At 35.2% G+C, this 12,152-nt stretch overlaps 2 protein-coding genes across 2 annotated transcripts; one reads left to right on the plus strand and one right to left on the minus strand.

Moving 5' to 3' along the window:
- Positions 1–3,083: 3,083 nt before the first annotated feature.
- Positions 3,084–7,603, minus strand: LOC105627807 (erythroid differentiation-related factor 1). Its single transcript, XM_012209121.1, has 9 exons — positions 7,571–7,603; positions 6,258–7,296; positions 5,757–6,164; positions 4,892–5,671; positions 4,643–4,822; positions 4,158–4,531; positions 3,713–4,031; positions 3,333–3,624; positions 3,084–3,225 (listed from the first exon to the last, which is right to left on the minus strand). The coding sequence occupies exons 1-9, from the start codon at positions 7,601–7,603 to the stop codon at positions 3,084–3,086; spliced, it is 3,567 nt and encodes a 1,188-aa protein (XP_012064511.1).
- A 1,548-nt stretch (positions 7,604–9,151) lies between these two features.
- LOC105627912 (phosrestin-2) lies at positions 9,152–11,043 on the plus strand. The gene is made up of 2 exons (XM_012198564.1): positions 9,152–9,459; positions 9,886–11,043. The coding sequence occupies exons 1-2, from the start codon at positions 9,152–9,154 to the stop codon at positions 10,715–10,717; spliced, it is 1,140 nt and encodes a 379-aa protein (XP_012053954.1). The 3' UTR covers positions 10,718–11,043.
- Positions 11,044–12,152: the final 1,109 nt, after the last annotated feature.

Genomic DNA, 12,152 nt, shown 5'->3' on the forward strand with positions numbered 1-12,152 from the left:
CATCTTTGGAGTGAATTTTTGGAAAGAAACCCGATCTATGGGGCATGCCCTACAGAGTTGTCTTAAATAGATTCTCCTTGGGCTTCTTGTTGGTTGAGACCTTCCCACCTGGAATGATCTCGGATATTGTTTGCGCATTATTCCCGCGTCTTCCAATTGGAGATAATCAGCCGACCCCTTCCGTGTGGAGGGATGAATTGGCTGTTACCGGGTCTGAGATGGTGGAGGCATGTTCCAGAATTACGCCTGGAAGAGCGCCTGAACCGGATGGGATCACTGGAAGAGTGGTCAGGAATACTTCGCATATGTTTGCTACTTTTTGGATGCGCACTTTTACGGTTTTTCTTTGGGGAGGATCGCTTCCCTTCCGATTGTCGCGAGGCTGGTTCTCCTCAAGAAGCCTAACAAGCCGGATCTGACACTTTCCTCTTACCGACCGGTTTGCTTACTCATTGAGTCGGGCAAGTTGTTTGAGAAGGTGATTTGCAGACGGTTGCATCGCTACACCTGGACAACGTCGAAAGTATCTCCGACAACCAGTTCGAGTTCCGTAGCAATCGTTTAACGATTGACGCGATTTGGCATTTGAGGGAGTGGGTGGGTAACGGCGTGCGGGATAGGGGTGTGGCGATATCTTTGAACATCGCTAATGCCTTTAACTCTCTTGGCCATCCACTCTATCGGATAAAGAGGTATCTAACTATATCAGGTCATTATGGATTATTTGTCCGATAGATCTCTGATATATGTTAGCCATGATGCGCTTGTTAGATCTCCGGTTATGTGCAGCGTTTCACAGTTTTTGGAGTCGATTCTGTGAAACATAGGCTACGATTTCATTTTACGTTTGGGACTGCTGGGCTTGTACTACGCTGACGACATCCTCTTGATCACAAGGGATCCCTTTTTCGAGGAGGTCCTATTGCGTGGTGAGCTTAGCAGTGCTTGTTAGGGCCACAGGGGATCTCAGATTGAAGATGTCGTTCGAAAGCCATTGCTTTTATGTACGACAACGTTCCGCTTCCCTTCGAGGAAGGGAAGGACGCAGTGGTTCGCGTGGAATTCGCTCTGAAATACCTAGGACTTGTCCTGAATTCGCTATTAACTAGTCTTGCGATGATGTTGATTAAGGGGGAATTTTTTAGCGAGGTAAGCAATGGTGTCCCCATGGGGAGGACGCAAACCCATTGAATCCTGCATCTAGGGGACTAGTCTCTGGGCATCTTCTCATCCCGTTAGGTTCTCTCCTTAGGAGCATCCCGGATGGCAGGCTTTGTAAAGATTTTTCTCCTCTCGCAAACAAAAAAATATATTGGCCCAATATTAAAAAAAAATATTGGCTCAATATTATATATTTTATAAATATACAATATTTTAAAGCACATTTCTCGAATTAGAAATATGTATACATGCAAAAGTAAGTATACATGCAAAAATACGTACACGATGGAAAAATATACAAAATCTCTGTGAGATATGTATATATGTTTCTTTAGAAAGCTTTTTCAATATATCTGATATTTAATGAAAGCAATCTTGTAGTAAGCTCTCGTTGACGTGAAGAGTTTCCGATATACTCACAATCGAGTTCACAGCAATGATTTGCTTCAAGACATGCTGCTTTTAATCTTCGACTTCGACTGGGTGGTTCTCGGCTACGCAACAACGGTTCATCTCGGATTCCTTAATAAATGAGTTTTTTATCGAGTTTTTGCTCGACCGAGTCGAATCGAGTGCAGCCTCGCTCATATATATCAGAAACTTATATATCGAGACTCATTTAAACCCTCGTATCGCCATCAATCTTTTCGGAGAAAGGAGATACGAGGGCACATATACGTATAGGAAGAATATATACGAAGCCTTGATGGCTGAGGCAATAGATTAAAGATCATGACACACATCTTCCATAACAGTTACCATAAGATATACAGTAAGAATCACAGCCAATCACAGTCGAGAATTTTTTTGAATTCTTAATTCTAATTGGCTGATTCTTATGACGGTTCGTCTTATGACTACGAAAAGTGTGTGCCATAGCCTTTTAGACTTCAACTTTTGATCTTGTCTTTTAATTAAAATGTTACGCCAATATATCTTATTAACTTATCAAGTAAGACCTTCATCAAAAGTTCATCAAAAGTTAAGTGTTAATTAGGTTTGATAAGAGGGAGAAGGCTAAGGAAAAATCTAATATGAATTCATTAAGGATTTAGGATAATTATGTGCGAGAGCAGTCAAATGAGGTCGATACTCCTGTGTTCGAGCTTAACTCCCATTCCACGCCCATACACACCTTGATTTTATAAAATTTTATAAATATTGATTAGTATCCTTGAAGTTTTCATGTTGAATGCTTTCTATATAGAAGATTATGCGTTTCGCGGATTTTCTCTGTGTCCAGCTCCATTCTTGGAATGCCAACGTTTCGTAAATCTTGCAGTCCACTTCATCAGAGTGATACAGTATTCATCAAGTTGCTCCTCGCCCTGATAAAATGAACTGCAAAGGTTGGATCTGCACACAGAGAAAACCAGCACATAATCTTTAAATATTGATTGGATTTATATGTAAGATAGAACTACTTCCTAACAGCTGATAAAAGGATCGATCAGTCTTCAAGAGTTTATCACATCTGATAACAATAAGTGTTATTTTTTATTTCTTTTTTATACATATGTATAATTTTAAAAGATTAGAAAAACACGCTTACTTTTCCCAAGACTTTTATATTTCTTAATTTTATTTTCTTAAGTTATTAACTGTACACGGTTTTTATTATACAATTAATCCTAGGTATACACTTATTTTTCATATACGAGATTATCTGTGTTATCACAAAGAGATCCTAGAACCTCTTGTCAGTCTTTTCATCATGTTCGAGAAAATTACTGTATTGTTATTAATGTTTTTTTAATCGATCATAAATAAACTATAAAAAATATGTCTATCACTCAATAATAATCTAAAACTTATAAGTACCGAAAAATATGACCTCCCTACTTACTAATTCTACCAATAATAAAATTTCGTAATTTTAATTTTTTTCAAATTCTCAGAAACTTCAGAATATATACCTAGGGTTAAGATTCTGTTTGCTTTAACATAAGATCGAGTTCTTGTAAAAGCTGTGTCATACGTTGTACTAAAGTAAATCCAGACATTGTGTTTGGTCGTAACGTTCGGATGTAACATTGCTTGTACAGATTTGCGAGTGTTTCATGCCTGAAATTTCATTAAAAACAAGATGTATTAAAAATGGAAATAGTAAAACATGAATTTCATTTTTCACAATCTTTGAAATATTATATAATAAATTTAGAGCAACGTACTCTTTTTTATTGTGCACGGGACTTTTACTAAGAAATAGCTTGGTTAACGATCGTAAAAGAAACTGCAATCTCTGTTCCAACAGAACTATGAGATTTTCCTCATCATCCATTAACTTTTGTTCTTCGACCACTTTTTCATGTTCGGCATTACTATCTTCTGTTTTATTATCGATTGTCTTTTGTTTTGTTGCATTACGTCGTTCGCATAACATTTTCATAATAGGTATACAATGTAATATTAACTCCAGACCATTTTGGTATGCTTTTAACTTACTATTAAAAGTAGTGCCATCTGAAAAAATAAATGTAAAAATTCTGTTATAGCAAAAAAAAATTTGAACGACGGAAAGAATGATAACTTTCTAAAAAGAAAGACGTACTACGCGCTTGGTATTCCGACAGGGCAACTCTTTCCATTTGTACCGTCAAATATTCCGTGCTCTGCTCTAACGAGAGCAATAGCTTCGCTGCTTTATCGTAATACAATTTGCACAACTGCAAACTTGTCTTTTTCTTGCTACTATCCGCATCCGACTCAATTTCTCTGTACACGCGATGGTATAACGAAGCCAATCGATGTTGAATGGTCGCAGCGCGGAATTGATAAACCGGCTGACGTGGTCCCGGTGTATCTATATCACAATGTTTGAGTGCCTTCTGGAGAGTATCTACTACTTCTCTCTCCAATTCCTCTTCACTCTACAATAAGAGAATTAAAAAAGAATTTAATGCATTTTTGAATTTATCATTAAATTGTTGACGAGAAAACTTATTTACGCAACAGTAAAGATTAACTAGTTATATTAATTAGTTAAGTTACTGTACTTTATATTCAGCAGTTGGATAATCCTGCAATAACGTGGCTTTCGTGTACAACGTTGTTGAGAAATCCCACATGACCGTATCCCATATTGCCGGATTTGTTTTCCTATCACCCAAGACCTGCAACGCCTTTTGATAGCTCACGAGTGCCTTGTTGTAAAAATGACGCTCCTGCGTGTTTTGTTTGCCATGCATATGTGCGCAGAGTCGCATAAGTCGACCGGTATTAGAGTGCAAAAGCGCCAGATTCGCTTCGTCATGGACAGTCTCGAAAGCTTTAACTCCAGATTCCAAATGAGTCAAGGAACGCGTTAAAAGCGTAGTTACGTCCGGTAAATTCAATATATCATCTGTTTGATTTTCTTGCTGATATCGAGCTATAAAAATTTATAATTTCTTAATTAATAAACAAATTAATAAACAATTTATTTCTTGATTAATAAACAAGTAAATTTGTTATCTTCTATTGAAGTATAAAGTTCACGTACATCCCGCTTGATTCATGTAAAGAACACCCAACTCATTATGGATATTTCCTAGTCGTCTCAATAAATTATTTTTGTCCATATCCATCGGCTCCAGAGATAGAGCTTGCTCGTAACATTTGTACGATGAAACCAATGTAGATTCTAGACTTCCTAATTCCTTTGGTAATAATTCAGCACCATCTGTAATAAAATACGCATTAATAATGACCGTTCATGTATCACTTTCATTTAGTGCATTTCGGTGCTTACTCATATCCAGATCCTCCATACTGAACAGTTCTTCAACTATTTTTTCCTCCACTTCATTCTTCGTATCATAATCTTTCCTATGCTTCTCAACGTTGCACCAATCTTGCACTGTCATAAAACAACAATCTCCCGCACGACCTAATAAATAGCTGAGCGATTTATCGTTTCTTATACCGCAGAAGATTTCCAGTATTTTCTGGCAGTACAATACTTCCAGCATATATCTTAAAGAGGCACCGTAATTTTTATTTACGTATTCATTCTCGGCGAGCACAGCGAATATCAAAGATGCTTTTTCATATAATAATGTTTTTAAATGAGCATTCCAACAAATGTTATCGCTCTTTTTTGGCGCTTGCCATGTTGGCAATGTTTCCGTCTTTGGTTTACACAACAAAGCATTCACGTTTGCTACTTCCTTCGTAATGTTCTTTTCACTTCTCTTCTTTTTCTGTTTGTTTTTCTTTTTATATGCGAGACTATGATTCTCCAAACTTTTATCAAATGTGGCATTCTTATTTTGCTGATTTAATGGGGTGTAAGGCATAGGAATCGCCTGGAAAGGTTTCGCAACGTTAGGATGCATCTCCTCATATTTCCTTTTCTCTTTCTCATATTCTTCTGTTTTTTTTTGCTCCTCATCGTTGTTACCATCGGTTGGAAAATATTGAAGACAATCGAGTCCGTGCGTAACATGTTCCAATCCAGATAGACATCTCTCTTCTACAGTACCAGACATTGGAGGTGCCTTGTACTTTGGTTGCTCACGTTGTTCTTTCACTACAAAAACGATAACATTAAGAAGATTAATATTAATTTTATACAAAAAATTAAAAATAATAGAATTGAAATCAAGCTTATTTACTGTTGGCTAAGGTCAAAGATTTAATCGCACAAGTTTCTTCTTCCTCTTCCTTTTCATTTTCTTGACTCGCACCACATTCACTATGAACATCTTCTTCGTCGCTTTGATCTGATAATCCTGGACTGGCTGGATCTGTATCCGATGGTATGTACAAATCCGAAAGCATAAAATGCGCAGATGTAACAATTTGCGGATATTTCTCTTTAGGTAGCAATTGAACGCAATTTTTCAGCAGCATTCTAATCGTACCCTGATGGCGATGATAATCGGGAGAATATTTCATGTTGCGAGCTACTCTGTATAACAACATTGCAACAGGCACAGTAAAGGGATTTTGTCCCTTCTCTTCTGAAACATCACTGCACAATGATGTTAAATCATATAACTTTACAACATCATCATCCTTACCTGAAAAAAAAAACATTGCATGTGAATGAAATATTTTTAAACTAATGTAAAAATTTTTATTTACACTTTCCATGTACCAAGTTTAAAACTTACCTTTAAATAACCAATAAGTATGACCAGCTTTTGTCGCATTATTTTTTAGGAAACTTAAAATATTCTGAGCAACGTCTCGAATCACTTTAGGACTAAACTTTGAATTATCTAAATTTGGAAGATCTTCGGTTTTTATTAGTTCATATTTCTGTACGATACCATTTAAATGATAACACATCACTACTTCTGGAACATTACACATTAAATTATCTAACCAATAGTCTATTCCTGTTAAGACACTTATAGGTTTCGTCATGTCTCTTAGTCGTAGACTTATGCATGGATGTGTTTGACCGCCAAATATCGGCATGTCTGTTCCAACAAGCATCTGTATGTTTTCAAATGTCCATACAACATTTCTTGAAAAATTATGTTTGTAATTCGGATCAGGTACTTTCTCTTCTTGTGTAGGTTCAGGTAAACATGGCTCTAATATTTTTACAGGTAACTGAGGTTTTTCGCTCTCTTTGTTTTTATCTGCTAGCACTATAGAATGATATAGAAATTTTGATACCAAATTCCTTTGCTGTAAACTATTTCTGCTGTATGCCTTATGAAAAAGACGTTTTTCCTTATCACCGAGATTTTGAAAAATATGCTCGTAGAAGAATTTTTTCAACCATTCCCAATCGCTTTCTGCTTGTCTCAGCAGATATTTATGTATGTCAAAATCATCTAGCAATAATGTATTTTCGATACGATGCACCATCATCGAAATTACATCATGATTGTAAGGCAATTTGAGTAATTTCTTTATATTTTCAGCATCTGACACCACATCTACTTCACCGACGCAATCGGGAAACATGTGTGCCATGCGAAAGCTGGAAAATCCTGTACTCTGAGACCAAACATTTTGCAGACCATAACTTTCCGCCGAGCTACTGAGCCAATTACTGGGTGGAAGGTTCAAGTCTGTGTTGCACTGTAATTGTGCATATGTCGCTGGTGTTTGAACAGCAGAATATTTCACTACTGCGGTTGATTTTACAGGTTTCTTTGGAGAATCTGGCGGTATAGCTAGAGCCATTGACTTCATCTATAATATATAAAATTAGTTCTTAATTCTATAAAATTTTAATCTTACAAAATTTAATTTAAATATCAATTTAAAATATCAAATTTAATTTAAAATAAAATATCTTTTCTTATTGAACTCAAATTAAAAGAAGATATAAAGACATGATGAAGCATAGAGGATCATCTTTACATATATCAGATTATAATAATAATGACAAACTTTTCTGCAGAAGAGTATATTATTTTTTAAATAAAACATATCAAAACGATGATCACATTTGTAATAAACTTACAGCAACAACGTTAGTATCCGAGTTTTTTGACATTCTTGTGAATTAATTGTTGTCACACGTGATAGCAAAATATTACCGTGTCCGAAAATTTTTAGAAGAACGCACGGAGCTGCGTGGAACACAGTAAAACATGGCTTTCAATTTTCTCAAGCCAAATTGCCAGATAAAGAAAAGCCTTGAGAGCCTTGCAAGTGGACATGCCCACATTTGCCCACGTTTTGCGAAGTGTGAAATCTGTTTAGTGGCGCCTCCAATGCCCTCCATGTGCACGTTGAACTACATAATTAACATGGATTTCTCGGTGGGTAACACATCCACGGTCTTCAATTTTATTTTCTAATACTAGACTGAAAAAATTGAAGTGAATGTGTTATTCGTGTGGCTACATTAATTTATATGCGAATGTATATACAAAGGTAGGAAGATATTTATAGAAAATCTAAGAAATCAGAATTTCAATTTTATATTTTTTTATATTTATAAAAAATAAAATCGCTCAATCACAGATATTGTAAAAAAAGTACATATTGTAAAAAAAAGCAGAGTTGCTAATAATAAGTGTTAATAAAAATAAATCTTTCAATTTTATATTATATAAATTTCATATTATATATTGTTTTTACAATATGATTAATAGATTTTCTTTTTTTTTAAAATAAAATAAAAATTAAATTAAAATTCTCGTTCAATATAATTAATAAATTTTCTTTAATCTTTGTGTATATTATTTATTTTAATAAAAACAGAAAATAAAGAAAACTGCATTTGATGCATTTTATTTTGAATTTTATATGTAAGTTGAATTTTGTAAATATAATAATAACATTCTTTATTTTTTAAAACAAAATCAAGAAAAAATGTGTATCTCAATTAAGCAGATAATTCATTTCTGTAAACAAGTTTTGAGAAAGAGAACATATATGTATATACTACCTAAGATATGATAGCCTTCAACGTCGAAGTGAAGCCCAAGAAACTCATAGATCAACCATGCAAGTCAAAGTCACGAAGTTGCGATATCGAAGTCTTAAACAATATTATGCAAAGACATGCACATGCTAATAAAATTATCTTGTTCTCTCTCTCTCTCTCTCTCTCTCTCTCTCTCTCAATATGATAATGTTTTCAAAATTTATTTGCAAAGAAATTAGCGAACATCTTCAGTGAAAATAAAAATCGAAGAGTATCGATTGTAACAAAATAGAACAAAAGCGCTTTTTGAAAATGAAAATTGAGATAACGAAATAAAAGAGATGTTTATTCTTCTTTTACATTTCATTGTCTCAATTTTCGCCTTCTAAAAGCTCCATTTACGTTTTTGTCATTCTCTCTTTGTAACATTTGACTTACAGTTCAATCTTTATTTTCACCAGAGATTACAAAATAATTCATGCAAATATCTCAGAAACGCAAAAAAGCGTCGCGAGTGCGATCCAAACGTCTCATCCATTCTGTTAAACGCCTTAGGAAGTCCTAAAAGTTTATCATACGTCACCGTATATTCCTGGTATATAAGTCTCCAACCGTTGCTCGACGATCTATTCATTTTGTTTGAACCGAAGAGACAAAGACATTTCTACTATGGTGGCGAATTTCAAGGTCTACAAAAAATGTTCACCCAACGGTAAGCTCGCTGTTTACCTGGGTAAACGCGACTTCATCGACTACCTGTCGGGTACCGAACCGATTGACGGTGTAGTCCTAATCAGTCCGGAATATGTGGATAGCAACAGGAAAGTATGGTGCCAGCTATTGTGCAGCTTTCGCTACGGACGCGAAGAAGATGAAATGATGGGTCTCAATTTCCAAAAGGATCTCTTCCTGGCGTCAGAGCAGATTTTTCCACAAATTAAGAAGCCCGAATCCAATCCTACCAAGCTGCAAGACAGGTAAGAAATATTTATTAATAATATTTATACTCACAGACATAAAATACAGTACAGTAGTAAATCTATATAGCACATTGTTATAATTATGTTATTGCATTTGTTAAAGCATTATAATGTTACTGTATGATGGAATTTATTGCTGGAATGTGTTCATTATAATGTACTAAAAATTAAGTGAGAATTAATCAATATTTAACAATGTTTAAAATCATCTAATATTTCAAAATTGATTTTTAATTTTGATTTGTTATATTTCTTTATTGTTTTCCTTTTACATTATTCTAAAAAATTTTCGTATATTAATGAGTAATGAAGTTATTATTTTAACGCTTTCAACAAGCGAAACTTAATTTCAACAAGCGAAACCTAATTAATTTGTCAACTGTAGATAAAACATAAGAATCTGAATATGTCTTTCTGGAATAGGTTGTTGAAGAAACTGGATTCGAATGCGATTCCCTTTACCTTCACATTCCCGCAGAGCGCGCCGTCTAGCGTGACTCTTCAACCTGGACCCGACGAGACCGGCGAGCCGTGTGGCGTAAGTTACTACATAAAGGTATACTGTGGCGATACGGAGACCGATGTGACCCACAAGCGTAGCACCGTCTTGATGGGCATCCGCAAGATCCAATACGCGCCCACGAAGCAGGGTCGTCAGCCGTGCACGGTGGTGCGCAAGGACTTCCTGCTGAGTCCGGGCGAGCTCGAGCTCGAGGTTACTCTGGACAAGCAGCTCTACAATCACGGCGAGACGATCGCTATCAATGTGTGCGTGCGTAACAACAGCAACAAGATAGTGAAGAAGATCAAGGCGCTGGTACAGCAGGGCATCGACGTAGTGATTTTTCAGAACGGTCAATTCCGAACGGTAATAGAAGCGATTGAGACACAGGACGGTTGCCCAATCAATCCCGGTTCGACTCTACAAAAGGTGCTTTACCTGAAGCCTTCCTTGACGAGCAATAAGCATCGTCGCGGCATCGCCCTCGATGGCGTAATGAAACGGGATGAGAGCGACCTCGCGTCCAGCACTCTGCTTACCTCGCCGGATGTGCGCGACACTTTCGGCATCATCGTATCCTACGCCATCAAGGTCAAGCTTTATCTGGGCGCTCTGGGCGGCGAGTTAACGGCCGAGCTGCCATTCATTTTGATGAGACCCAAGCCATCCGATCGGGTTAAACTTGTCCCAACAGACAGCGTACTGATTGAAGACATCCCGCACGAGAAGGTCGACGAGAAAGTCGGCTTCTAAAATAACATTTTAATATCCCATGGGACCATCGTCTGAGTTCTCGTTTCAACCGCTTCTCGCGCCCAACTTTCTAATTAGCATATCGACCAGGCACGAAGATGATCCATCCAAAAGTGATCTAAAGGGCGTGCCTTAATTCGGAAGTAGTCACTTAATTTTTTTTACCTAAACAATCATTTGGGATATTTCTACATTCCTTAATTAAAATCACTATTATTAACAACATATTAGGAATGCGTATAAAAAATTACTGGATACCGGATATCCGGACAGAATATAACATTTCTTCGAGTCGGATATCCGACTGGATTCCGAGAAAGTGTCTTCTAAAAAAAAACAAAAACAAAAAAAGGCCTACAGGGAAAAAGATTGTAATTTTGCAACAATGTATGAGATATTAGCATTATAAATATGCATACTTATTTCTAAAACATTTGTATAAGAAAAAAATCAACATGATAATTTCAACCAGATACTAATGATATCCGGCTGTTCGGTCGAATAGTAAAAAAGTGCCGAATAATACCAAATAGCAGATATTTTCCGAATATCCGCATCCCTACAACATATTAACTGTTTTCCAATTTTTATTCATAGTTGGGAACATATACTTATATAGTATATAGTATTTTACATTATGATTTGTATTTTATTAGAAAACATGGATATAGATTTAATTACAATTTTTCGAAAAAAGTAAGTAAAATCCAAACAAATATTAAACGGAATAAGCACGTTAAGTAGCTCATTGTGATGTATTTTTAAAAATAAAGATTTTAAATAATGCTTTTGTATTGTGAGTTTTCGATGAAATTGCATATTTAAAAGTTCAATAATTGTTCAAAAAGAAAAAATATATGTTATATAATATACAAAGTTTTATAATAATTTATATTTTTTTCACTTGAGTGACTATTTCCGAATTAATTAATGTGTTTTTTTAAATATCCTCTAGAGAATCCTCATCTGATCAACGATATTGCCAGTTGAGTCTATATTTTTTATTATAAACACTGCAATTGATGTCAATTTAGTTTCTGTACATGAAGTATAAACAAATATCTTAAAAAATTAATTAATTCTGCTAATATAAAAATCTAATATAAAAAACTGTCTGAAAAATATGTTTATTTATATATTTAGCTAATTTATTTATATAAATATCGACTCGCATTAATTATTTTCAGGAAATAATTTAATGAATGTGTATCGATCGTTTTGATATGTACGAGAATTTGTAATAAGCATCTGCTTCTCTCTCTCTCTCTCTCTCTCTCTCTCTCTCTATGTAATTAAATTTTTCAATCTCTCGTAATTAAACGTTTGCATCAATTCAGTTTCCCCAAAAAGGTTCTCAAATTTAATTGTACGATTGCGCATTGCAAAATAATTATTACGGAAATGTATATATATATATATATATATATATATATTT

Source organism: Atta cephalotes (genome assembly GCF_000143395.1).
Source record: "Atta cephalotes unplaced genomic scaffold scaffold00001, whole genome shotgun sequence".
NCBI lineage: Eukaryota > Metazoa > Arthropoda > Insecta > Hymenoptera > Formicidae > Atta > Atta cephalotes.